Source organism: Ixodes scapularis, unplaced genomic scaffold, assembly GCF_016920785.2.
Source record: "Ixodes scapularis isolate PalLabHiFi unplaced genomic scaffold, ASM1692078v2 PGA_scaffold3__209_contigs__length_174095766, whole genome shotgun sequence".
Lineage (NCBI taxonomy): Eukaryota > Metazoa > Arthropoda > Arachnida > Ixodida > Ixodidae > Ixodes > Ixodes scapularis.
This window is the reverse complement of record NW_024609868.1, coordinates 45,742,325-45,770,058: the sequence shown is the minus strand read 5'-3', so window position 1 is coordinate 45,770,058 and position 27,734 is coordinate 45,742,325. Positions and strand designations below refer to the sequence as shown.

General features: G+C 44.1%; 1 protein-coding gene across 2 annotated transcripts; it reads left to right on the top strand.

Moving 5' to 3' along the window:
- Positions 1-22: 22 nt before the first annotated feature.
- On the top strand, positions 23-27,413 carry LOC8051063 (ATP-dependent RNA helicase DDX55). Of its 2 annotated transcripts, XR_003916712.4 has the most exons (17): positions 56-325; positions 6,736-6,873; positions 11,522-11,676; positions 11,760-11,853; positions 12,360-12,415; positions 15,716-15,905; positions 16,587-16,711; positions 16,793-16,882; positions 18,502-18,594; positions 18,690-18,804; positions 19,041-19,120; positions 19,205-19,293; positions 19,364-19,490; positions 19,831-19,936; positions 23,307-23,448; positions 26,371-26,496; positions 27,309-27,413. XR_003916712.4 is itself a non-coding variant. In XM_029967821.4 (16 exons), exons 1-16 carry the CDS (start codon positions 224-226, stop codon positions 27,345-27,347), a joined length of 1,725 nt encoding a protein of 574 aa, XP_029823681.3. In that variant the 5' UTR covers positions 23-223; the 3' UTR covers positions 27,348-27,413. The 2 variants fall into 2 exon arrangements, 1 of the variants encoding a protein (XP_029823681.3); XM_029967821.4 differs by lacking the exon at positions 23,307-23,448 and having other exon boundaries at positions 23-325.
- The last annotated feature ends 321 nt before the right edge of the window (positions 27,414-27,734 follow it).

Genomic DNA, 27,734 nt, shown 5'->3' with positions numbered 1-27,734 from the left:
TTTTGCCCAGCACAAAGCACCTAAGCTTGCAAAAAATGTATTATTTTTCGCCAAAACTAGTCAAAGCCAGTGCCACGAGAAGCACGTGTGCGTGTGTTTACGCCTTTTACGTGGTCGTCCTTTTGCAATCGGCAAAGATGTGTCAGGTTAAAGACTCAAATGTTCGCATTGCTCGTTGTAGCATTTGAGAAACGATTTTCCGTAAGAGCTTCGAAGATACACCATGACAGACAGCGTCAACTCGTCGTGGAGGTCTCTAAAGATCCGCGACGAAATCCTCCGGGCCGTGCTTGAACTCAACTTCGATCAAATGACACCAGTTCAGGTGAGCACGAACTCTGTGGAATTCATAGTCTTAAGAAGAATGCTCAAGCTTAACCGTCGTCCTCTTTACTAACTCCGAGAATATGAGAAGAAAATAGTTGATACGAATACTTGAAAGGGGGGACGAAACAGGACTTCTTTTGAGACCTTTCCCCCAAGTCGTTCTGTTTCCGTCACCGTCCTCGATGTTTTATCCTTTCAAGTATTCGTATCTATTCATCAACACGCTCGTTTTTAATTATTAAAATAGTGGACTGTTCGCCAGGGTTTTTCACCCCTTCAATTGTCCCCCACCTTTTGTAGTGAGCTGAGGCACACCAAGGTGTTCGATGGCCGAGTGGGCTAGCGTACAACAGCTCGGAGCACGTGGAGCGAAAGCTCGCGCTGCGAAACCCTGGGATCTTGGGCTCAATCCCCATCCTTGCCCGTTTCGAACTGGATTAGTATTATACCGGCGTGTGGTCGTGTATCACTACTGGCTAGCGGTTGAACTGCACTGGCTAGATTTCTCATCTACAGCTGGGAGACAAGTCTCCTTTTGAGGCAGACGTATACCCCTTTCAGACGGGCTAGTTTAGTGTCACTACAAGCGAGTGCACTTCAACCCGTCGAAACACACTTTAGGTGTGTTGGTTCTACACAAGAAAACTTAGTGTCACTCCAAAATGATGGCAATGACGATGGGTAAGTAATGGGCACGCAAATTATTACAGCGCATACGCATTTTTTTTTATAAATAACTTCGTTCGACTTATTAGAAACACGTTACCAAGCATTGTTGCGCTAAGTCACAAGCTTTAATCCAAATTTAAATCCAATTTGATAATTACGATCAGGCATTACAAGCCAGCGATACACGTACGCACGCCAGTACGATGCTCATCCAGATGGAAACGAGCAGGGGTAGCCAGGGGGGCTATGTTGGCGCTTTTTGCACTCCCAGGAGACTAGGGAGAAGGAAGTGACGTCAACAACGCAGCAAATGCAGATTGGATGTTGATTTTGTTTTCTTCTGTCAACATCCAATCTGCGTTTGCTCTAGTCGTTGACGTCACTTCCTTCTTCCAAGTCTCCTGGGAGTGTAAAAAGCGCAACATAGCACCCCAGGATTCCTGGGTTCTGCAGTGCGAGCTTTCGCTCCGCGTGCTCCAAGGTAGTGTGCGCGAGCCCACCTAGCCACTCGTCACTCGCCACAACGAAACATCATGAAGTGTGTGGAGGACGAGCTGGAGGGCGATATCCGCAATGTTGGAGAGTGAACGCGCGTGGTTGGGGCACTATTCTCAGTGAGAGCCCAACGCCTTTTAGGTGAGAGGCATGCTGGACCTGGATGCCGACGCACAGGCAAGAATTTCAAGTGACATCAATATGCAGCTGCAGGCCAATGCCTTCACCGTAGCCGCTCTCATGACCGACAACCCACCCGTGATCAGTTGAGAACGGTGGACTTTCCAGAGGAACGAACTGTGGTTCAAAGACACCTTGCCCCATTTGGGCGAGTTCCATTTCAAGCAAGCCTTTTGCGTCTCTCCTGCCACCTTGAGATTCCTGGTGGAGTCTTACAGGTGCCTCCTGGCAGTCGCGAAGGGGCCAAGGCTGGAAACTAAATTAGCTGCTTGTTTTTCTACAATGCACTACTTTCCTGCCAACAGAAAACAAGTGCACATCTAATATTACTCCTATCAAAATAATACTAACTTTACGCAGCGTTAATTTCTTCTATTATTTTTACTTTTTGAACACTGCTATCGAGATTACACACTTGGTCTACCGGAGCGAGCGTAGTGTGCTTCCCGAACTCACTTCATTGGAAGAGTGTTTTTCGGGCAGGGCTGGGGATTGAGCTCAGGATCACTGGGTTCTCCAGCGAGAGCTTTCTCTCCCCGTACTCTAATGTGGTGGGCGCTAGCCCACTCGGCCACCAATACCCCTTAATAAAGACACATTAAAAAAAAATAGACGTTTACAATTATCTGTAATGCCGAATCGGAGTGCAGCTCTTGAGGAGTGAGGAAGGGTATGCAGCTGCTCCCCCTCTGTACCCTCCCATCCTTCTCTGCTGTTCCCATCCCACTTAGCGTAAAACTTTCGCTAAATTTCCCGCTAAATTTCCCGCTAATTTAAGCCAGGATATTTTCTTGCTGAATTGACATGTGGCGTCACATGACACATCACCTAAAATTCTAAGTGTGACGTCCCGTGTCGTCACATGGGTAAAATTTTCCCTCTAAATTTAGCAGAAAAAGTTTCCACCAAGCTAGCAAAACCTTTTACTGCAAAATTTAGCGAGAAAGTTTTACCCTCGTGACGTCACACGTGACGACCCACGTGACGTGATTTTGGGAAACAGCCCGGTTATGCCGACGCCGCTCAACTCAGAAACGGGTTCCTAGGATCTGTGCTCTAAAACAATGTTACATTAAAGAACGATTTTTACGCCAATTGGATGATTCTCATCGATCATCGCAAGCCAAGATAAAGAACGAAGCATATCCAACTTTGGCGTTCTGTTTCGTTCCATGGAACTCTTCGAAGAGGCCCTGAAACTGCCTAATTAAATTATAATTAATCTGTTGTCTCGAACAGTTACATGCTGAAACAAATGTTGGCTCCATCATTCACTGCTAACCAAGATAGCCGTTGAATGACTGACTTTGTCGTCATTTTTTATCAATTCACGCCGCGCTAATCTTGGTTCAGATTAGCCTAAACTCCCAGTCCACTCTCTTTTTTTTTTGCAATGCCACTCTTATACATGTCCTCTCTTTCACGAATTTCTTTTTCTTTATAAGATAAAACTTATGCCACCCTTTTGGTTTCTGTATTGTTATGTTTTACTGTTGAAACACACCTATTTATGCCACGCACTCGATCGAGCGAAGTGAGTTCGTCAAACTCACTCCAAGCCAAGTGTGTTCCTCAGTAAGCAGCCGTGTGGCACACTACAGAAACGACACTAAGGGCGAAGTGCACTCGCTTGTAGTGACACTAAACTAACCCGTCTGACAGGGGTATTAGTTCTAGGCTGTGTAGGCATACACACACACCCAATCTTTTTTTCTTTTTTTGACACATTACAGGGTTTGTGCATTCCAGCCCGTTTGCCAGGACTGATTGCCACTGACAGTAATTCTTAATCCGAACTGTTCAGCCTGGTTCAGCTCTGGCGCTCGCTGCCCATGACGCAACTGGCGAAGAGTTCTGTATGCAAAGACGCAATGCGTTTCCTTCTTTCTGCCTTCCTTGTACATCTTTCTGCCTTCCTTGTACAAAACATCACAAAAAAAACAACGAAAATTGCATGCTAAAAAGGTTTGTCAAAATCAAGAACTTGACGAATCTTGTAGCAACTTTTTTCGAAAATATGTTTAACTGGTCACATTGTTGTGCTAAAGTTTATGTCGAAACTCCGAGTACAAAGAAAGTAAGAAAATAATTACTGATTTTTTCAACTGCGGAGCGGCAGCTGTCGGGGAGACACCGAACAATGGCCATGTTTCTTTGCCTTACCCAGAGACGGCGCTACGGATTCATTGGACGCTGACTGGACGCGCTGAGCAAAAAAGCGCGCTTTTATCCGAGTTTTTGGTTTCGTGAAATATTTGCCAAAATAAATTTGTTTGGGTTTTCAGTTAAGTTTCACAGTGCAAAAGGTGTCACGCCATAAATATGAATAAATAAAACCGCCAATCTCCGTTTCAGAAATGACGCACCTTCGTCTGCGTCAGTTCTTGTTTCGTGCGTCGTCTGCTTTTGCAGTTTGTTGTTTGAATGGGACACGAGAGGCAGCCAGGAGTACGCCCGAAAAAGCAGCGATTTGGTGGCTCTGAAAAGAGCCGTTGGAATCTGAGCTACTGTCTTCATAGTTGCGATCAAATGCCTCATTCACACACACATACACTCGCAAGAACAAAAAAACAACAGTTAGACTCCCAGCTCAACGTGCCGGCCGAGAACTTCGATAAATCTTTCCAGCCTCCCGAATCAGGCAAGTAGCCAGAATTTTGTTTCGGGAGGGGAGGGGAGGGGAGGGGGGGGGGGGGGGGCGCACTTGACAAAATGCTGTATGAGGGGGAGGGGGAAGAAAAGGTCCCAGCAAAATGGAAGATTTCGGGGGAAGGGGTGCCAGGCCCCATGGGCCCCCCCCCCTAACTATGTGCCAGTCTCGAATTTCATCACTGATGGTCTCAAATGCGTCGATGATGTGTTGTTTCAGCCCCGGGATGGTCCTCGATCGCCGGCAAACACTTGGGCCTTTACATACCCCCCGACAAAAAAATTGCAAGGGGGCTAGGTCTGGAGACCGATGAGGCCAAGCCATGTTCGGAGAGCCACAGCCCATTCATCTCCCGGGAAACTTGTTATTGAGCCAGGCTCTCACATGGCTTGCATAGTGGAGATGGGCCCTATCCTGTTGGAATATGCAAACTTCACATTGCATATGTGCAGATTCCAGCTCTGGTAAAATCTCTTCCTCCAGCATCTTGAGGTATGTGTTACCGGTCACCGTCGAGTCGAAAAAGAATGGGCCGATGACACCCTCGCGCCACATGGCACACCACACGGCGCACCACACGACGACTTTCGGCGACTGAACAGCATGTTCGGTTGACCAGTGCGGATTAGTACCAGACCACAACCTGCAGTTCTGCTTGTTTGCTGTGGCCGTCGAGAGGGAAAACAGACTCGTCCATAAACAAGAGGAACTGCAGGTGGCTGGGGTTGGCCTGAATTCGTGCCAGCCGTGCGTAGACCTCCAACTTCAATTTGTGCAGGAGCTGCACTTTGAACAGATCCACAACTGCATGTGCCGGCGAAGCACCTGTTACACGAAGCCCCGGCTTAGGCTGAGCTGACGAGCAGCACACCTAATCAAGAGGTGGGGCTTTGCTTCAAAAGCGTCGAGAATGGCTTGCTGCTGTCCTTGTTTCGGCGACGTTTCTACACGGTTTGGAGATTTGTTTTTCACAATCCCGTCCTTGTCACCCACTAGATGATAGCAGACCGAGAGGATGGTCTTCTGTTGAAGGCAACCCGGCACTTCGTTCGCACTTGCTTGAAGCTTCCTGTCAGTTTTCGCATGGTGAGGCGTTGAACAGAGTAGAAAAAGAAACAGCGATAAGAAATTAAGTTAACGCACTGAGGCAAAAGCGCAAACGTCAAACCGTGAAAGCAGACGATGCACGGAACAAGAACTGTCGCAGATGAAGGTGCGTCATTTCTGGAGCAGACATTGGCGGTTTTATTTATTCATATTTATGGCGTGACACTTTCTGCACTGTGAAATTTAACTGAAAACTCAAACAACTTTATTTTGGCAAATACCCCACGGAACCAAAAACTCGGATAAAAGTGCACTTTTTCATTCGACACATCCAGTCAGCGTCCAGTGAATCCGTAGCGTCATCTCTGGATAAGGCAAAGAAACATGGCCGTCATTCAGTGTATCCCCGACAGCTGCAGCTCCGCTGTTGAAAAAAAACAGTTATTATTTTTCTATTTTTTTTGTACTCGAAGTTGCGACTTGAAATTTTAGCACAACAATGTGAGCAGTTAAAGACATTTTTGAAAAAAGTTGCTACAAGATCCGTCAAGTTTTTTTTTTATTTTTGCAAGCCGTTTTAGCGTGTAAATATATATTTTTTTTTTTGTGACATCCTGTATATATGTAGATACGTAATGAACCAACCTGGGAGGTTTGCAGCATCACAAACCTAAGGGTATGGGCCTGCAGCCTTTTGTGATGACCTGACTTTCCAGAGTCAAATTCAAATACAAACATCGGTGATATACCACTGCCCAGCTAATGGACAATGTTCTATATTCCATCTCACTAAAACCGTCTAGTACAGCTAAAGCTAAAGGGGAGAGAGCGTATCCCAACCTGTCCAAGGGAAGGGAAAGGAGGGGAGAGAGAGGCAGGGATTGCCAGCCTTTCTCACCTGTTCCTCTATTTCCTTGTCTTGAAAAGGTTGGGACGCACTCTCTCCCCGGTGGCTTTGGCTGTTCTGCACGGTTTTAGTGAGACGGAGTAGAGCTGCCATCTTGCTTTTTTTAATTTACTCAATCGGATAAAGCTCGTTTGTTGTGATGGTGGCCTCTTTAAAGTAGTGCACTACAACAGCGTTGTGATGTGCTATGAATCACACAACCAACAAAATTAAAGCTGCCCCATTAAAAAAAGACGGTAACAAAATGTCATCCCAACATGGATTATCCTCGCTGTCAGCTGCTTTGAGTTGTTGATATCTCAGGTCCAGATTGGTGAAAGAGAAACTAATTACAAGCGTGGAGGGCCATCCAACCTTTTCGTTTTACTGGAATAAAGTTTAGTGTTATTCCGTCGGTTTACGGAACAGATCCCCCTGCGGAATTTCTTAGCTTTTCATTTTGCTTCGATGGCATGTGCAGGCAACGACGATCCCGCTGTTTCTTTCGAACAAAGATGTTGCCGTCGAGGCGGTCACAGGAAGTGGCAAGACACTGGCCTTTCTGCTGCCTACGTTGGAAATTCTCTTGAGGAGGGAAGAGCCACTCGGTAAAAAGGGGGTAAGTCACATTCTTCTCGCAGAGAGCAGCACGGGGTGGGGCAATAGCTTATGAGCTGACCCAGTGGTGTTTAGGCCAAGGCGACACAAAAGCGGTGTGGCAAGCCCCAGGTATGTTAAGCTGTTCAAAAAGAGGTTAGAATATGGACTGTCATATTTCTTATTGTTGCATTGTGCAATGCAATGTGGCAGTCGGTTTCATAGCTTAGCATGCCGGAGGCACTCCATGCAACATTTTGCCACTTTGGACTAGCACTAGTCTGGGCCAGCTCATATTGCCGCTTAGTATAGACGCTTGCAAATACGGCCTCTGGTGCCGCCATCTTGCTGCTGGTGTGGGCAGATCGTCTGATGGTCAAGCATTGCAGTGCCATACCCACGGCCTTTGCAGTGCTTGATTATCACACGATCTGCCCACACCAGCAGCAAGATGGCGGTGCCAAGAGGCCATACTTGCAAACGTCTATATATATAATATAATAATCTTTATTTCCATTTAAAGAAATGGTGGAGCAAAAGGGAAAAAGCTTTAACAAAAAGCTTGACTGTCCCTCAGCCCCATCGGCAGCCATTGAACGAACAGTTTTCGTGCAATGAAAAAAAAAAGAAGAAAATAATATACAGAAAATTATTCATTATCAAATGGGACAACAGAAACAAGACAGAATGCTTAAATATGTCAAAGTATGTTTACCAACTCTTTAGGAGATTTCAATTCTCTATTTCTATTTTCTTCTTCAAAGTTCTTAGAAGCTTTGGAATTAAATACCGAGGCATTTGCTGCCCATAATTTGACCTGCATATCGGAACCTTCCAATATTCATTATAACGGGTCAAGTAAACCGTATTATTTTTTTCTAATCTAACTATCTCGTCTAAAAGAACTTCATTCTTAATGGTGAGTAGGAGCCTATAATCAGATAGTTTATGCATTTTTAATATTTGCAGATTACTAAACATATTCTCGTGTGAGAGTCATAAGGCGCGTTAAAGATGGCTCTTAACATTTTTTTTTGAAGCAGATAAATTTTTTTCAGGTTGGATGTCGTTGTTGTGCCCCAAACAAGGTTACAATAACTCGGGAGTGAGTAAAACAGAACATGGTAAATAATTATTTTCACACAAACTGGGAGAAATTGGCTGTGGCGATACGTTAAACTAACAACACGTGACAGTTTGGAAACCGAATAATTTACATGGCTATCCCATGACATATTTTGAGAAAAAACGACACCTAGTGTTTTAAAATTTTCCACAATCTCTATCGGGCTTGAGCTAAATACTATAGGCCTTGGCATAAAAATTTTTTTATTTTTCGGACAAAAGAAAATAGCCTTTTTCTTTTCAATGTAAATGCTTAGTCCATTTTCCTTTGCCCACACCGCCAACTTTGACAAAGTAAAATTAACAGCATCGCATCCAAAATTTCATCGCTATCTAAAGAGGAAATAAATATGCGAGTGTCGTTTGCATAAATTACAAATTTAGCAACAGGGTCTATATTCACCATATCGTTTATATACAGGTTAAAAAAAAGGGGCCCTAAAATACTTCCTTGTGGAACCCCTGAAATAATACGCTTTCTATCGGAAGAATGACCACTAATGTTAATATATTGGAAGCGGTGACTCAAGTATGAATTTAGGAGAAGTCAACGGCTTTAGTAAAATCTGCGAACACACCAGCAACTATTCTTTTTTCTTCCAAATTTTGTAATATATATTCTTTCTGGGACACGAGGGCTGATTCCGTGGAACAATTTTTTCTGAAACAAAAACTGCGAAGATGAGAGTAAATCATTCTTATTCGCAAATTGTATGAGACGGGACTGTATTACTTTTTCGAGGCCTTTAGAAAAAAAGAAAAGAATTGAAATCGGTCAATAATTGTTGAAATTATTTTTATCTCCTTTCTTGTTAAGGACAGATACTTTCGCCACCTGCATCGCCGTAGGAAATACTCCAGACGAAAAGCAAAGATTAAAAATATGGGTTATGAATGGCACCATTATATCAGTAACAAACTTTAGTGGGCGTATTTGTAGATCATTGCAATCGCAGCTAGAGCTGTTTCTTAATTGCATAAATGTAAAAAATACCTCAGCATCTGTGAGAGGTTCAAGAAACATGGAATGACTATTTTTGACTTCTATGTATCTGCAAGGATCAGTATTAATGTTTGTTGCAGATAAATTCACAAAATATTCGCTTAAAGCATTAACTAAGGGAAGGCCACTTAGATGCACACAGTCCCCGGGTAATATTGTCAACTGGCCGATGGCCTGAACCAAGATTTAACACTAAATTTAGTTTTTTCCAAACTAAGTCCGTACGACCATTTGTATCCCTTAACATCTTATCATGATACTCAGCTTTAGTTGTACATAATAATTTTGTTAGTTGGATGCGATATATTTTAAAGGACCATAGACTTTGCGGGTCTCAAGTAAATCGGGTGTTATCCACGGTTTTCTGATTTTTTTAGTTGCCTTAAACATTTTGTATGGAAAATGATGACTATAAATACTTTTAAATAGTTTTAGGAAATGTCCATACACTTCATCTACATCTTCTGAACCAAACATATCACACCAATTAGTATCTGCAATCTCTTGTCTGAATGCATTCAACCTTCCGGTGGTTATACGTTGAAACGGGTACAATACATTATTTCTATTTTGTTTAGGGTTTCTAGTTTTCAAACACATGAATATTGGAAGGTAATCACTTAAATGGTAGCTTATAAGTCCGGATTTTATATTTTCACTATCGGCGTTACTAATAAATAGACCAATTAATGTTTCACAGCTTACAGTGACTCTAGTTGGAATATTTATTGTGTTCATACACCCATTGGTTTCTGTGATCGTATACATTTCCCTCCTCAATGTAGTATCTTTCAACATGTCAATATGAAAATCCCCACCACAAATTACGGTATAACTATTATCATTGACAAAACGAAGGTATGTGTTGAAAGATTCCCAAAAGTTCTCACTGTTGCCATCTGGAGGCCGATAAAACACACTTATTATTACACATTTCGCGCGGACTGTTAATATTTCAAAGTCCTGTGTAATACATGAATAATCTGACAATAGTTCACAGTTAATTGTGTCTTTGATGAGTAGACATACCCCGCCACCTCGGTGAGTAGTGCAATTTAAGGAAAAGCTAACATATCCAGGAAGTTTCAGAACATTACTATCATTATGATACCAGGTTTCTGATAACATTACTACGTCAGACGAAAAAGGAATTTGATTAAAAAACACTTCAAAATCTATATTTTTATTTCTAGCAGATTGGGCATTCACATGAAAATATTTCGTGAAAGCATAGCGTTCAGTACCAAGATATGCTTCAAGGTCACATAGAAGTAAACAACCATGACCAAGCATTAAAATGATAAACAACCAAATGAACTTTCAAAGAAAGAAAAAGAGATTACTGCAACTTTCACAGGTCACCCTCACATCTGACAGCTGCACGCCCGCCCACCCCCACGCCTGACAATAATTTTTCTATTTTGGTGCCATACGAACTGATAGGACCTTTGCTTTGCCCATTCTTTTGTGATCCAGAGAAGTGCCTTGTTTCTTTAGGTTAAGTTTTCTAAAATATAAATACTTTGCTGACCACCGTGCAAGTTTTCTTTTATTCCGAAGCCACTCGTCGCGTTTTTCTTGTTGTGCAAAACGTATGATAATTCCGGGAACTTTGTCGGGCTTCGATGGCAGTCTGTGAAGAGTTACTACTTCACTTGCCTCGAGCGCTGGTAAATCGAGTTTCTGTGCTACCTCGTTTACTTTCGTCATCAAGTTTTCTTCTTCGGCTGGCGGAACAATGTGAATTTCCAAATTGAAACGCCTGCTGCGCCATTCAAGGTCATGTAGGCCCGACTTCAGTGCTTGCATTTCCTTTGTGTGATCAGTATTTTCAAGGCATTCCACGCGCTTTTTTAGATAATTAATTTCCCGACCATGGTTTTGCACTTCTTCCAGTAGCTCTTGATAGTCTTTCGACATAACTTGAATGGATTGGTCGATGCTGTCAACCGTTTCCCTAGGACCTAGAAGGCTCTCTAGCTTGGCGTTTATGCTGACAAGCATGCTTGATACATCGAGGGCAGTTTCCTTGCTGGCACTTCTCATTTTTGCACTTAAACATGTCGGGCACCGCCAATTTTTACGAAGACAGTCACCCTTCGATCTACTAGTTGGTCCTTTAACACCCGAGCAATCTCCAAGGTGGTAAGAAAATTTGCATTCAATACATGTCTCGAAAACCCCATCACCCGGCAACGCCTGATCACACGCGAAACAGGTATCGTGCTGGGTGCCAGCCATGTTACTGTATCAGTTTCATAGTGAGCATAAAAAGGCTATCCATAACCTAAGGGTTGCAGTCGACGGAAAAAGGTACATGCAAAATCTAAGACAGAGCAGGAATAACGCTCACCTGTAGGTAGAAGAACGCAGTTGTACACACTGTACGGAACGTTTGCCGCCGACTGTGAAGACTGTTGTGGCGGGAGCGCTTTTATCTTCGGAGAGGGTGCCGAAAACTGCACCGAGACACTGCGATCCTTGTGGCGGGATATAGCACTGCATCTGCTGTTGCATCATGTCACCTTCTGCTTCCCCGTAGGTTGGAGCAATCATTGTTTCACCGACGAGGGAACTGGCCACTCAAATCTTCCACGTCCTCGAGCATTTCCTGAAGTTTGTGCCGCAGCTGACGGGACAGCTCTTCACTGGAGGCTACAATCCCATGAACGACATAGAGAACTTTAAGGAGAAAGGGTAACGTCTCTAGCTCACTGGGTTTACTGCAAAAGGCATGGTCTTTTATTCTTTGTTGGTGGTCAACGTCACATTTGTTTTAGGGCCAACATTGTGGTGACGACTCCGGGGCGGATGGTCGACATGTTTGAGCGGAAGGACGACACGTTCAACTTTGCCACAAACACAAAGTCTCTGGTAACGTTCAACGACTGTCTTTGCCCAGTTTTCTTCAGCCTGTAGTGGGAAAAGAAGGAAAGAGGCAGCAGGTTAAGAACAGGACAAGCTCTTTCCACAAAGCCCTCCACTCTTTCCACTTTAGCAGAGAGAACGGTGGAGAGAAGGCAAGTGGAGAGGAGGAAATCAACAATCATGGCAGGCTGAGAGCTTTGTGGCGGGTGCTTGCCCCGCTATTCTTAACCTATTACAGGCCTTACCTGTAGTCGAGTCTTCGGGGCTTCTCCTGCTATTCTTAACCTGAAACGTGCCTTAGCTGTAGTTGAATCTTCTTAAGTGTAGATTTGTTGTCTTCACCACTCAAGTTTGTACAAAAGGTACCTTTTTCTTTTTCTATTGCAAAGAGAAAAAGGGCAAGGCTTTTAGCTGAAGATGATTTTGCATGTTGGCTTTTGCAAGAGATGCTATGCTCCTTTGTAACTGCATTATGGTTCTCTGAGACTTCTTAATTTTTCATTTTCTATCAGGAGGTGCTGGTGCTCGACGAAGCCGACCGCCTTCTTGATATGGGCTTCGAAAAGAGGTGCTGGTTCAGTCCGCTCTTCCTAACCTTTTTGGCATTGCTTTGGATGTAGTCTGCTTTGCATTTTACTTCCTTAGAGAAAATCTAGGTGCGAAAATCAAGGCTTGCAAAAATACCTGGAGCCGAAACCTTCAGATCATTTTCTCATTACATACATTTCTGTCCAATATAATTGTGCATCCGACAGAATTGAAAAGATAATTCAGGAAGAGACAAAATTGAACCTTGCTTGTTTAGCTCTTGCCATTTCTTACCAAACTGACTGGGGTTTACTTTGTGTAGACACAAGATGCATCGGAAGACCATTTTTTTGTCACTCTTTGTACTAAGTAGCTTACGCATGCTTAGGTAAACAGGCGAGAGATCCACAGGCATTGACTATATACTGTAAGGCGCTCGAATCAAGACTGAGCTGCTGTAATCTACTTTTCTGTTTGCAAATGCTTACGAGGGGCATCCAGGCCAACTTGTCACTGGCCAGCTCGTCGGCGGCTTCTTTGTCAAATGGGACAGCTTGTCGGAGGAAAACTCGTCGAAGAAGCCAACTGGTCGCCGCTTTTTCAATAACAAAATATATCAATTTTGTCCTGAAATTTTAAAGCAAGTAATCCGTAAAATCACTGCACATCAATTGACCTCCAGTGTGCTCTTTCTTGTCTAAGATAACAACTGGCCGCTTTTGACACTTTCACGGTGCAGTAGAGGACGGTCACTATATCGCGAGTGTATTACTGGGGCGCGTGTTAACTTACCCGGCGCACCTGTTCACGCCGCTTCACGGCGACAGTCTGCAGCGGCTCATTACAAAAACGAATAAAGAAAAGGAACAAGAGGACGACCCCGAGATGACACATTTCTCAACTTGTTTCAAGGTTCTGTCTTATCTTTGCCCTCTTGTGGTTTTTATTTCAGTCTTGTAACCCAACAAGAATGCTGTCTCTAGCAAAAAACACAAACAAAAATTGAGGTCAAAAGATAGCAAGAGACCACAAACTTTTACCTTGGACCATCATTCAACCAATTAGACGAATTACCCTTTGACAAATTCCCCCTTTCGACAAGTTGCCCTATCACGAAATGGCCTGTTCAACGAATGGAGTGTTGACGAGTTGGCCGTTGACGAGTTGGCCGCATGCCCTACGGCAGGCATCCCAAAAGCTCTCGGCCTGACCCAGAAAGAGGCGACGAAGGTGAATAAATTTACGTTAGTTTTTGACATATAGTCCCCTTTGAGGCCCACACACTTCACCCAATGATGCTCCAATGCCTGGATCCCCTTTGAAAAAAATTTAAAAATCTGAAGTTTGGCTTTTTAAAGAGCGGGTCACAGCATCTATGACATCATCATCACTGAAAAAGCTAACACCAGAAAGTTTCTTTCTGAGCTTGGGGAAGCGATGAAAGTCTGATGAGGCAAGATCTGGCAAGTACAGTGGATGGTTGACCACAAAAAAGTCGCAGGAGTGGATGGAAGCCATCACCACAGCAGCTTGGTGTGGAAGCACATTGCCCTGATAGGTACAGGACCACCTTCCGGAGCCTACTGCAACTTTTGGCCTTGATGGCGTCACGCAGGCAATGAATTGGGGCTGCACAGTAGTTCTCTCTGATGCTTTCCCCTTTCTGAAGGTAATGGCTGAGCAGCACACCCTCCAAATCCCGAAAAACTGGCCATCACCTTGCCTTTTGATGGAACAGACCGAGCCTTCTTCAGCTGTGGAGAGAGGGGTGTTTCTACTGTTTAGATTGGGCTTTGCTGTCGGGATGAAAGTGGTGGGCCCAGGTTGCGTCCACAGTCAAAAATTGGGCGCGGAAGCCTGCAGGATCTGACCTGAGCAGCTCAAGATTCTCCCTGGACATGATGTAGTGGGTGCGTTTTTGGTCACACGAGAGCAATCTTGGAACCCAACTGGCAGAGACCCAATTTATGTCAAGATGTTGCATCAAGATGTGCCGAGATGTCTGACCTGTGCAGTGGCCCGTATTTTTATTCGGCGATCTGCCATTACCTCATTGTGCACATGGTCGACGTTTCGTTGTGCGGTTACTTTGGCAGGTCTACCAAGGCTGGGGTCGCCTTTGGAGCTCTCCCATCCCCAATTAAATCTCGCGGCCCACTTCTTCACCGTGCTCTAGGATGGAGCATCCTGTGCCTATGTCGGTACCATGTCCTTGTGGATGCCTGATGGAGTTCGGCCCTTCCGAGACAAATATTCAGTCGCGGAACTTTTCTTCATTTACATCATTTAGCTCGACTGCACGGGCTGTTACCTGTTGGTGGCCGCCACAAAAAAATGTATTGTGCACGTGCACCATTTTTGGTGTGACAAATCTTAAGACGTGCCCACGTGCTCTAATAAGGTTTATTGTCTGCGCTCGCGCTGCTGTGTTGGGCCAATAACTTCTGGGCCACCCCTCGTGCTGTAAGTGATTAGGTAACACAATTCTTAAGATAACTGGCAAAACAGTAACCAGAGTTGGGGACATCTATGAAAGCTTATGGCTTCCCCAGATTCCTTCATTTTTATACATGTGAAAAAGGTTACTAATGGTTTTTAATATCAGATTTACATTTCGAAGGCCACCATACGAGATCCAATTAAATTGTTGTTGAAATTGCTGATGCTTTAAGCACTGTGTTCCCAAACTAATTATGACTTTTAAGAAACTAAAAAGATAGATTGTAAGAGAGTTGGGGGAGTCATAAAACATGCAGAGAGTCATAAAACATGCAGAGAGTCATAAAACATGCAGTCCTTTTTGCAACATCGGAAGGGATTCTGGGAACGGCTGTAAAACTAGCTAAAGCAGGCAAGGGCGGGCATGCAACTGCACACTCTCTTTCTCTCTAATGTCACGTGATAGATCCTGCGGGAGGAGCATACTGGGCATTCACAAAATTAATTGCACACTTTGCACACAGCTTTTTGGGAATTTCGCAACTGTATGATTATCTTGGAATCCAATATTTCTTTCAGAGATTCAACGAAACATACTTTAAGCATGACTTATTTAATTACCGTATTGCATCTAGCCAGCTAGCAAGCATATATGAAGCAATGTCAGAATCTCGCCATGCCGGCTGACTAGAATATGAAAACGAAAGAGGGACATAAAAGACAACACAGAAAACGTGGGCTTCCATCTAAAGCATGTGTCGTCTGTAGTCTTCTGTCCCTTTTTTGTTTTTATTTTGTAGTCACCAACACTCTTTGCCATCCAAATTAGCTGCCTCTTCATTGCCTTTGTACGTTCTGAGAAAATGGCTTTGGACAACCGGTGGTGTCACGTCGTTTGCAGCGTGAATACCATCCTGTCATACCTGCCCAAGCAACGCAGGACAGGGCTGTTCTCTGCAACACAGACCAAGGAGGTGGAGGATTTGATACGTGCGGGACTTCGCAATCCTGTGAGCGTTTCTGTAAAGGAGAAGCAAACCTCCCTCGGCAAATCCCAGAGGACACCGGCACTGCTAAAAAATTTCTACATTGTGAGTGAGCTGGGAAACCTCCGAGTCTGACCAACTTGTACAGTTATTGTCATTCATGCATAAAACACTAGCTGGGGGTTATCTGAGAAATATTTTTTTGGCAGTAAAGCAAGACAGCTGTGTTTTGACGTAGCACAGGACTAAGCGGTATCACGACATTCCATACCGTGACACTGGCCGCCGCACATGATGTCTGTTTTGCCCTCTAATCAGACTGTCACTACACCCTCTCATGATATTGACATCCCTTGATTAGCTTGTGTATTGAAAATAAAAATTAATGGTACTAAGTGTGTATGTTTCTGTGCAAGATTGGTGGTCATTGCCCTCAAGACAGTGTTGTTGTCTTGGATAAGTTGTTTTGTATGTATATACGTTCTATGACAAAAGGGAGCGTGCCATCATAGCTGTACTATTGCTTCGGAACGAGCTCCTGCTCATTTTACTTTGTATCCTGCCACTTCGTAATGCAGTCGCCTTTGCTGATAGGGCTGCTCCATTGTAAGAAAAGTCACAGTTTTTGTATTCGTCTGATGATGACCATACAAGTATGAGTTGGGCGGTATAAACTGTTTCAAACTAGTGCATTTTTTAAAAGGATGTTGGAAGACAACATGTATTTGAAGCGCCATCATATTTTTGTTTTTTGTGACTACTGTATGATCATAATTTTCTGCATAGATGTGTGAAGCAGACAAAAAGCTGGACCTCTTGGTCACCTTTCTGCAAAGTCACTCGAAGGAGAAGCACATGGTGTTCTTCAGCACCTGCGCCTGCGTGGAATACTTCTCTGCTATTCTTGTGCAGTAAGTACTTCAACTGAAGCATGTGAAAAGTTTGATGACAGCGTGCTAGGGGCATCATGGTGTGTTTTTGTCATTTTGCAGTCTGCTCAAGAACACTGCTGTAATCAGCATTCACGGCAAGATGAAATCTAAAAGGCAGAAGATTTTTGACAGGTTCATGACAATGGAAATGTAAGCGCTTGTTTCACCATTTTAGATATCAAGGGAAGAACTGTAATAATTATACAAGCTCAGGAGAGCTATATTGCCATGAAAACATCAGTGGTACCTGACAATAAGTTATCTTGGCAGTAATGAAGCAAAAAGTATTATTATTAATTTTATTTTAACGTACTGCCAGTTATGAGGCCAAAGCAGGTTGATAGGCATTAAAAGTACAATCACACTTAAGTACTGAAAATGTTATCAATAAAACTACAAACATTTTCACTATTTACAGCATCCGTGAATAGGTGGTTCCATTCATCAATAAATTTAATAAACAAACATTTTTCTAAAAGAGTTTGTGTTAAAATAACGAGGCACAATACATTTGTTATGTTTCATTCTAGTTGTGTTATCGAAGTTTGCATGTGTAACATATTTCTGAATATCAATAAAGAAATGATTATGTAGCAACTTTAAAAATAACTTCTATTCAAGTCAACCTGATCTTATGGCAGAAGGTTTGCACTGGACTTCGGTAAGGAGACAGTCTGTGAATCGACAGTGATTGAAAATAAATCAAACAGCTCTGCTTCATATGCATTCTATTTTGTAAATGTTTTGTTGCATGAATGGTTCCCAAACTGGGCTTGCATATTCAATCGTTGGTAATATCAGTAACTTATATACGCTGTTAAATTGAGCTCTGGACCTGCAAACTCTAATTTCCCCCTAAGTGTCCAAAGTTTCTTTTGCACTTTATTGAAAACATTTTTTATGTATGTATTCTACTTCAGATTCGATTTCGAAAGAATGCTTAGGTATTTGTGCACCTGTACATATTTTAAGGGCATCACCCCAATGTTACAGGTGAACTGTGCTGGTATTTTCTTTTGCATTGTGCTCATGTATACAGTTTTCTTTTGTTTAATGGCTGCTCACCCTGTTTTTCACGTGATTAAAGCTAACTGAAATTATAAGGTGTGATCAATGAACAACGTAGGTATTCTCCTCTGGTGCATTCCTTTTAAACATGCTGGAGCAAGACATTAAGTTGGGCTAAGTGGTACATAATAATAAAAGGGTAAAACATTGCTACAGAAAGACAAAGGACATAAGGAATAGATGCATACACAGAAGGTGCAGTGGAAGGAAATCTTCAGCAAAAAAGATGGTGGCCAACAAAGCCCGTGAATAGACAGAGATGAATGGCGTCTTCTACCGAAAGCAGACCCTTTTTCCTAGTTAAAAATTTTTCAGAAATTGCTTGTAACTTTTTTATTGGATGATGGTAAGTTCTGAAACATTGACATCCGGTTCCAACCGCAAGCGTTACATTTGGGTGGAGACAGCGTTCAGCGATGCATAGTTTATGTTTGCCGTGAGAAGAATGTGGTTTTCTTTTCTCGCAAACACCCGGCATGCTGGAAACATGCTCACTTAGTAATAAGTTCACTGAAGCCGTACTGATGTTATTATGATGGTCTGGACCTTAAGAGAGCAGAGATAGGGGTCAAATGATTTCTGTCTGAATGCAGCAGAATTCACGATTGGTTCCCTTTCTTGCTAACGGTGCAACTAACATTTATCTCGATTAGCGAAACACATAATTTTTACACCAGATCTCGAATCTGAATGCTTTTCAGGGGTGTCCTTGTTTGTACGGACGTGATGGCAAGAGGTGTGGACATTCCAGACGTTCACTGGGTTCTCCAGTTTGACGCTCCAAAGTCATCAAGGTATGTGCGGTGGACGTCAGGCTTCTGCATGCGTGTGCTCCTGATTGGGTTGATGCTGGTGCCCAACAGAAACGAGCCTGTTTCCTCTCACGCAGCTCCTTCATCCACCGCTGCGGAAGGACTGCCAGAATGGGTCACGAGGGAAATGCTTTGCTTCTGCTCATGCCTTCGGAAGATTCCTACCTGAAGTTCTTGGAGCTCAATCAGAAGGTGCTTTTTGTCCTTGGATCACGGAATCGCAGAAAGGTTCTTTAGATAACATGACACAGGCAACTGGGATCGAAGCAAGAACGGGTCATTTTGGTGTGATGATGGTGGTGGTGTTTGATGTTGATGGTGTGTTGGTTAAATGGTGATAGTCTGTTAGTTTAACATACACTTGCAATTCATCTGGTCACACATATTTGAGGTCGGAGTATAGCAGACCGCCCTTGCATTTGCTGTAGGTAACCTTGGAAAAGATGGACCCACCTGCCATTGTCAACACAGTCATTGAAAAAGTGAAGAAACTGGCAACGCAGGACAGGTGAGGAGATGCGGATGAATTTTATGAGAATTTTCTTTGCCAACGACGTGTAACACACTCTTCTTTTTTTTCTTTTTAATTCAGAGCAATTTACGAGAAGGGTGTCAGGGCATTTGTGTCCTTTATCCAGGCTTACAGGAAACATGAATGCTACCTGCTCTTTAGGATAAAAGGTAAACAGAACAAGCACTTTTTTATTTTTGTCTCACTCAACCCTGTTGTTGCCTTTCTACTTTGTCTCAGATCTGGACTTCGCAAAACTGGCAGAGGGTTTTGCTCTCCTGAAGATGCCTTACATGCCAGAGCTAAGGGGCAAAGCAACTATCGGATTTCAGGAATCCAGCGTTGATGTCAAGAACATTCCCTACAAGTGAGTGGCACTCTTGATTCTTCAACTAGACGACAATCCTTAGATATCTCTGAACTGGCAACCTTCGCTTATTGCCTTTTGCAAATTTGGCCGAGGGAAAGCAATTGCGAAAGCTCGGTCATCCAACTCTAAAATTGCAAAATTTTGCCCTCCTCCAGTATTTAGAAGAGTGTTGGTTGAGTGAATTTGCAAAATCCGAAGCTCGAGAGTATACAAGCGTTTACAGTAGATGAATACTCAGTGTGGCTTCTACCATCATTGAGACACAATGGTTTTGGGGTTTGGATTAGGCAAGCCAGCAGCGGCAAGTACTTGAAACTTGTGTATCTTGTATGTTCAGGAACAAAGCCAAAGAGAAGCACAGGCAGGCAAAGCTCAAGGAGTCGAAAGAATCTGGTGACAACAAGGATGTTGCCAGGAAGGGCAGGCGTCAGAAGATGAACAAGGTAATGACATTTGTTGTACACCTAAGTTACGGTGTGTAATCAAGTGCGGTGATCGAATTTAATGATGGACGACTTGTGTGCATTGAGAGAACTATTAAGAGAGAGTCATTCTGTTTGTCTAAATATACTGTGCAAAAAAAAAAAAAAAAAAACAGTCGTTGCTAGTATGAAAAGCATATCTTACATTCAAAAGTATGAAAGACTCGCTTGGACAGTAGTGCGGTACCTGGTGGCATTTTGTCCACATCGACCAGAACGAAATCAGCCCTCTTCTTTTGAGAGTGCATCGATTCATTTTTGGCCTCATTATTTCATTTTCCTCTCTTCAATATGTTGCCAGCAGGGACTACCCTAGACATGTGTTTGAGCGTGTCTCGATTGGAGAGTGTCTCAAGAAATACTCTACTGATTGAAATTCGATTTATTCGTACCACTTCGAATGGCACGGTATGGCCTTTGCTGCTGTTGCACCATTAAACGTTTAATTTTCACCATCGTCCCCCCTCCGGAGATTCCGGCCTTACCATGGTAGGGGGGTTTGTGTGACCCAGCGACCCCTTCGAGCTATGTCTGCCACGGTCGCTCGTACTGGGTGACCCTGGCAGACGATAAAGACCAGGGAAAAAAGATTTGTGGGCGGAAATCTACTTATAGTATGCATCCCGTGCTTAGCATTACCAAAATGCGGGGAAAAAGGCGTCCTGGCAGCCGAGCCGACTTTGTGGCTGGTTTGGACCCTTTGGGGCCCTTCGGAGAGGGCGACTCCCTGGTTCGGCTCTAACTTCCCCGTGGACGGTGGCCCTGGCTGGCCTGATCATGTGCTATTTGGGAGGCTGTCTTCTTCTTTCTTATTATTCTCTTCCACTCTCTCACTTCCCCTAACCACTTGACGGCTATGCGGGGACATCAGCATTCGTCTCTGATGACTTTGTAGTTGGTTATACACTCCGTGCGGGAACTATAGGGGGCGCTTTGAAAAACGCACGCAGCGCCGCTAGCGGAGGGGCTGGCGCTGGACCGTGAGGCGCGTTCAGCAGCCTGCGGCGCCTTTTCGCATGCCAAGCTGTGGCGGCGGAAGCGCGCACGGACAAAACTTTTGCTTTTTGAGCCGATACGTTGAGGGTGACGTTGCATGAGTGCTGGGGCAGACCTACCGTAATATCCCGAGTCATCGCCCATCCCCGAGCCATCGCCCACCCCATTTTTTGGGCCAATATCGATTTCCGAAAAAACACCGAGTCATCGCCCACCCCTTCAAATACCCCAGCGCGGACTCTGCGATCCGCGAACACTCATCCTACCCGAATGACGCGGCCGCGGACCTTACAGTTCGAGGACGTCCGTGAGAAAGTAAAACAAAGGAGGGAAAGACACTTCTTTTTGTTTACCTCCGTGAGCGACCCCAAAGTGGTCGTGTATCCGTGCGAAAAGAAAACGATGGAGATAACAAAATAAGAGTTTGTTAATGTAACCGCGGAGTGTTAGGTCAAAATCTGTCTCCGCCGAAGTAAGGTCACCGCGAACCCGCTCCTTCTTCCCGCCCGTCGCGACCGCGGTTGTGCAATATTTTAGGCAAAGCCAACGCGTAAATAAAGCTTTGCTGGAACGCCCTACACAGACGTTTGCAGAGCGTCCCAACCGTGCATTGATAGCCCGCCGTGCACGGACGCACGTATGTACGCACCAAACAAGAAAGTTGCGCAAGAGCTTGCAATTGACAAGGCGCCCGACTTGGCCCGACGCCAAAGTATTTGCCAACGCGACCGCCGGCTTTCCCGCTTTCCCAGCATTGCTCTTGGTCGCTTCTTTGGTCCGCTCGCTCGTTGCGCCTGGTCGGTTTTTCTATTTTCTTGTAGACTTTTCTTTCTTTTTTGTTTTACTAACTAGGAGAACATAGTGGTGACATTCTTTCACGGAACAAACGTTCGCGCTATATGCAGATCGGCGGTGTTTCTAGCGCGTATGCAAGCAACGGACTTCGCTATAGTAAAATATTCTTACGTGAGCATTTTTTTCTATAAAACAATGAAACTAAATCGAGTTTTGAGTTTGATGTATCTCTTGTGCATCAGCGCTAGATACGCAGAGAAAAATAGGCGGTTTTTTCCGCTTTTTTTAAGTGTTTGTGCTCACCCACCGAGACATGGCCCACCCCACTTTTTTAATGAATTTCAGGTGGTGGGGGGGTGGGCGATCTGTGAAACTTTGTCTCCACGAGATACGACGCATAACTATTGGAGCACTTAATGACGCAGCACAGGCAGCACTTCATGCAGTGAACCCAGCGCAACCGCACCACTCCGACTTCAATGCGTACGAACGTACGTGACGTGGTTTCGGTGTTGTTTTCTCTGGGGTTCTCACTGCCTACCTTCGGTACCGGCCGCGCAGCGGCGCGCCAGTCGGGTCGCACGGAGTGTATAGCACTCACTTAGGCTTGGTATTCTCGAAGTCTCGCCTACTGTGGCTACCTAGACTGAAAATGCCTGCTTGTTGGGCTTCGTGGTGGGGGAGCCTGGCGAGGAGTGAAGTGATTTTTCTTCTGAAGAGAATCGCACGTTAAACCCCCACAATTGGAAACTGGAAACGGCTTCGAAACAAAGAAAGCAAGATTGTTGAGCCTGAGAAAGAAACACGGACAAACGTTTTAGGAATGACAAGCAATAACGCAGATCATCCGCTGAGCAAAGCTTCGCCGATTCCTATAGAGAGTAGAATGAAATGGTTCACAACTGTCACAAGTGTATAGGAAATGGCCACTGGCAATTTTCTTCGAGAGGCATCGTCCGAGACTGCAAGCACAACACCATTCAAAAGTCAAAGTTCTCAAAAATATCAAGATCGCCTGCCTCACCCCATCACACTTCCAAGTCGTCCAGAAAAGTCATCTCTGTGGAGGACCATCTAGACGTCCCAAAGGATTAAACTCTTAAAGGACTCGCTGATGAGATTGTTGCCGCAGTTCAACGAACAAAGATCGGGAGAAATGACGCGGAGCCTCCAACAATGCTTGTAATTCTCACTTTCTAAGCACCTAACCGACCCTCGCACATCATGACTGCTTACCTGAGATGCGAGTTTCGGCCAAACATCCAAAACGCACTCCGGTATCTCGGGTGCAATCAATACGGCCACCAAACTGCATCCTGTTCAGGTTCGCAATGCTGCACAAATTGCTCCAGCATGGACCGTGATCTGAAAAACTGCTCTAGTTCTTTTCGTTGCATAAACTGTGAGAGCAAATATCCTGCCTACTCGCACAGCTGTCCATCCTGGTGATGAAAAGAAAAAAAAGATTGTATGCATTAAGGTCCTGCAAAAACCGAGCCACCGTGATACGGAAAAATTTGTTTCTTAACCTTGTTTTCAGAGATCCTATGCAGAAGTACTGAGCGGAAAGGTGGAGACCGCCAGTATTGGCACCCAGACCATGCCTGTCGTAGTATACTGCCCCACTGCCAAAGAGATGACACCAGTCAGAAGACTGACTAGGTTACTGCCAAAGAAACCAGGCAAGTCAGCACTGCCCCTCCAAAGGACGGCTCCTGCTGGTTAGAGCCTTGCGACAGAAACTCCCTACGCAAACGAAATTTGTGGATCATGATCCTCATGAGGGAGCTTATGAGGATCATCAGGGAGCTCATGACCCTCTTAGGACCTCGAAACATTGGTGGGCACCAGGATGTGAGGAGGCATACAAGAATAAAAACAAGCGGTGAAGGAAATTTACCGGCGCGCTGGCAGCACAGGCCCGCAGTGCCATGGGGTGGCAGTCCTTGAAACTGACACGCGGCACCCAATGGAAGCCTCTATCCTTGAAACTGTGGTGTGCACCAGCCCATGGGACCTATCCATCGAACTTTGGCTTCACTGCGCTCCATTGGGAGAGGGGAAACTAGGTGCCGTTTGGTTTGGCTTTTCGTGCGGCTTCAAATCTGGGAGCCATCAGATCGCGGCTTCACTTAGTTTCATTCTGAGAAAGAAGTTTAGGCGCTGGTTTGGTGCGGTTTCAAAGCTGATGACGTCGGCTTGCTCCATGGGACAGTTAATGCTTTCTTATTAATATGTTTATTCTGTACCTGTATTCGCAGACTTTCATAGGGTGATCTGTACGGAGAGACACATAGGTTGGTTCTTTTATGTATTGGTCTTTATATATGTCAATGCCATTTCTGCAATTAAACATGTTATAGAATAAAGATAGTCCGAGATATTTTTGGCGGTCAGCAAGGGAAGGCCTCCCTAATTTATTGCATATAGCAGACAAGCTTTTAAAGAAATCAAGTTGAGCTTTTAGAACTTTTAGAGAGAATATGCAATAATCAGAACGAAAAACTTGGCACCAGGACCTGATAAAGTTCACTACAGAATTATTTGCCATCTCCCAGAAGACACCTTCAAAGCTATGGTTTTCCTTTACAACCGGATTTGGACTGGGAAAGCTTTTCCATCTTTCTGGCACATAGGTTATTCCTGTGCGTAAACCAGGAATGGACAATAGAATTCCATGCAGCTACCATCCCATTGCTTTGACCAGCTGTATGTGTAAGCTTTTTAAGAGAATGATATACGAGCGACTCGTGTGGCTTCTTGAGGCACGGTACTTGATTTGATAGGTGATGGCAAATGTGGCTTCCGGTGCTTCCGTTCTTTGCAAGATCATTTGGTTCGCTTGGAAAAAGAAATTGAATTTCTTTTTCTGGATACCAGCACTTTATCTTGGTATCTGTGGACATGGAAAAACACATCATGTGACTTGGTCTTTTACAAGGTTTTGTAGGCCTTAAAATAGATAGTAGAATGTCCCATTTTATTCTTAGTTTATCATATAAGCCTTATCATCATTCTCTTCTCCTTGGTCATGAATCCACTGCACCTCCTGAAAACATAATTTAGCCGCTATCTTGGGGCAAGTGGCAGCAAAGCCGCCCTTCTTGATGCCGGCTGCCCTGCGTGCCTCGAAGGACTTCTTGATTGCCAGTTGCCATGGCTGCAGCTTCTCCGACGGTGTTGCCCAGCTGTTTTAACTTGATTTTTAACAATTTAATTATTTATTTGTTTAATTGTTTTTCTTCTCTTAGAATGTCATTGGTACCCTTTGGCCATGTTTGGGCCTTGTGCCACTGAAACTCACTACATCAATCAATCATCATCATCCATACTACTAGTGACAGAATCCCTTGTTGTACAGTTGTCCAGTGCTTGGCATTCTTTGAGACTGTAACAGGTCACACCAGAAAATGTGCCAAACCACGCTGAATCATACCGAGTTCCTTCGGCTGAGTGCTTTCGATGGAGGTGGCGGTGGAGGCGTAGAAAAAGAATGAAAAAGTAAAGGATGCTTTATGTATTGATGATGCGTATACCTTTCTTCTGCATTTACTAAATGTCTCGCTGGCACAGTACAAGAAGTGTAGCTAAGTAAGTACCTCTCCTAATACGCCGAGTTATGGCGTATCCAGGAGTGCAAGGAAAGGTACAAAGATCAATGTGGTCTCTTTAACAGTATAAGTATGTTTTCTGTTTACTGCAACCTGCTAGTGCGACACTACTACTCTGCTCTACTTATTTCCGTTCCTGTGTGAGGCAATGGTGCTTTCAGGGAAAGCATTCCATGTACAGTCGGGTAGAGTTTACTCCTCCACCCTTAAAGTACCTCATCCGACTTCTTGGCTAATTTTTTGTGCTGTCGTCAAGTTGTTAAGCACTTGGTTTGTTCATCCAGCTGCTCATTCCTATACTCCTCGTACAAAGCAGTAATTCAGGTTCTGCAACTTTCATGACTTAAAATTAAGATAGAACCCCTGAAACGAGAAGAGGTCACTTTTGATGTTGAGTTACTAACTCTTGACCCGGGTGTGCACTGAGTGCGCATGATTTCACCAAGACCGGTGGCTCTAAAACAAGAGAAGCATTTGGCAGCGTAACTGTAAGATGGGAAAGACTAAGATTGGATGTGACCGTAGTTTTCCGTTTCGCCTATGTGAATACAGCGGCGGCATGCGCACAAACACACAGGACCCATACAAAAGGTCAAAGATCGGGCCGCTACAATTGTTCTCCTTTGTTCTTCAAGCCTTTGTGGAGGTGCATTTGTTTGTGCTGTCACATTTGGGAATTTCTATATACTGTTAAAAAAAAAAAAAAAAAAAAAAAAACTGTCTTAGCAGTTTTTTTTGGTTGATATTTCTTAAAACCAAACTTTTTTCTTCTTAGAACTTATGATTCATCACCAGCTCGCCTTACTTTTGTCTGGCTTGAGTTGTTTTCATCTAAACACAAGAAAGAGCTTCGTAGAGAAAAAAAAAAGAATTTAATGTTAAACTGCCTGCACTGTACCTTTTCTTTTCACGAGCTGGCAGATATCATGATGAAGCCTTCTCTAGTTTACGAATCAGAACAGCTCTGATAAACAATATGACACTGCCTTGTAGGGTCCCCAACGGAAAGACGCCAAGACGAGAGGCAAGAAGCGCAAGACAAAAGAAGACTACACAAATGAAGACCTGGACGAACTGGCAGCAGACGCAAGGCTGATACGAAAGCTGAAGCGTAAAAAGGTGATGTTGCACCTTCCGCAAGGCTTCCCCCAATCTGCTTTAAAGTGGCCGTGAAATTATTTTTCAACTTCTTCCCTTTTTAGCTTCTTTCCTCAACTCACAAATCGTGCAGCGTTACCAAAGGTACAGGGGGGAGAGTATACTGCTGGCAGTCCAAGAGGAGGGAAAGGAGGAACTTCCCTCTTGCTCAAACTTTCGTTTGTGTACCCACACGTCGCCATTCTTTCCCTAGGAAATTGGCCCGTCGCTCAAAATTTACTTTCCCCCCTTTCCCGCCCATGGCTTCCGCAGTACAGCCCACCGCTAAGCTGACAGTGCTGTGGAAGCTACGTGGTCATTGGGCCGGTCACTTTCATCTTGTGCCATGTGATCATGCTTCCTCGTGCATACGCACGTGCAGAGAATTGGGTCAGGTGATGAAAGGGAGGCGGCCGATCGGTCCGGCAAGTGCGTTGCCCCACCGCATTGTCAGCTTAGGGATAAATGGAGTAGTATAGTGAAATAGCATAGTGGGACACAGTGCTCCTGTCCACTGTGTAAGCTGGGGCCAGTCTATGTGCTTTGGGTACTGCAGATGTATCACAGTGAAAAGTGGGAGAGCATTCAAATGAAAGGAGTTACGGAATAGCCCGCCATGTTTTCAAATTTTCGTATTGAAAAGCAAGCTTGACTTTTTTTCTACCGTTTTTCTCCGGGCCCACTGAACGATGTGCGATTAGTAAAATCCCAATCTAAATTCATTCATCCTAGCCCAAAATTCATTTCACGGCCTCTTTAACTTACCAATGCTCACACTTCTCTTACCCTTACAGATCACCAAGGAGGAATTTGACGAGGCATTTGAAGTTTGAAAACCTTCCGAGTGGATTTCATGCACACCGATTGTACAGTCAATAAAAAAACGTTATGGCTCTGGATTCCTTGTGGGCTAATCCGAGTTCAGTAGCAACCTGTTCGTTGAACGACATTTCATTGACAGATTGTTTCATCGACACGCAATGCTTCATTGACAGCTCAGATTAACTTTTTTCTGCGATAAGCTGCATGAGACGGGTCGGTCAGGTGACATAAAGAAAAGCATAAGCCTAAGCTTTAAAGAAAAAAATTTTTTTAATCTGTTCTTTTTTTAAATTTGATGTTTTTGGTTTTAGAAACTAATTATACACCCTTACACTAAATTTGATATCTATATGCCAAATAGTTAAGTTGATATAAAATACTTTCAACACATTATGAGG

Excerpts from the sequence above, each read along its gene's own strand:
- LOC8051063 (XM_029967821.4), top strand. The coding sequence starts at position 224 with ATGACAGACAGCGTCAACTCGTCGTGGAGGTCTCTAAAGATCCGCGAC. Across the intron at positions 326-6,735 it reads ATCAAATGACACCAGTTCAG|GCAACGACGATCCCGCTGTT; the intron begins GTGAGCACGAAC and ends TGGCATGTGCAG. Across the intron at positions 19,294-19,363 it reads CCTGCTCTTTAGGATAAAAG|ATCTGGACTTCGCAAAACTG; the intron begins GTAAACAGAACA and ends ACTTTGTCTCAG.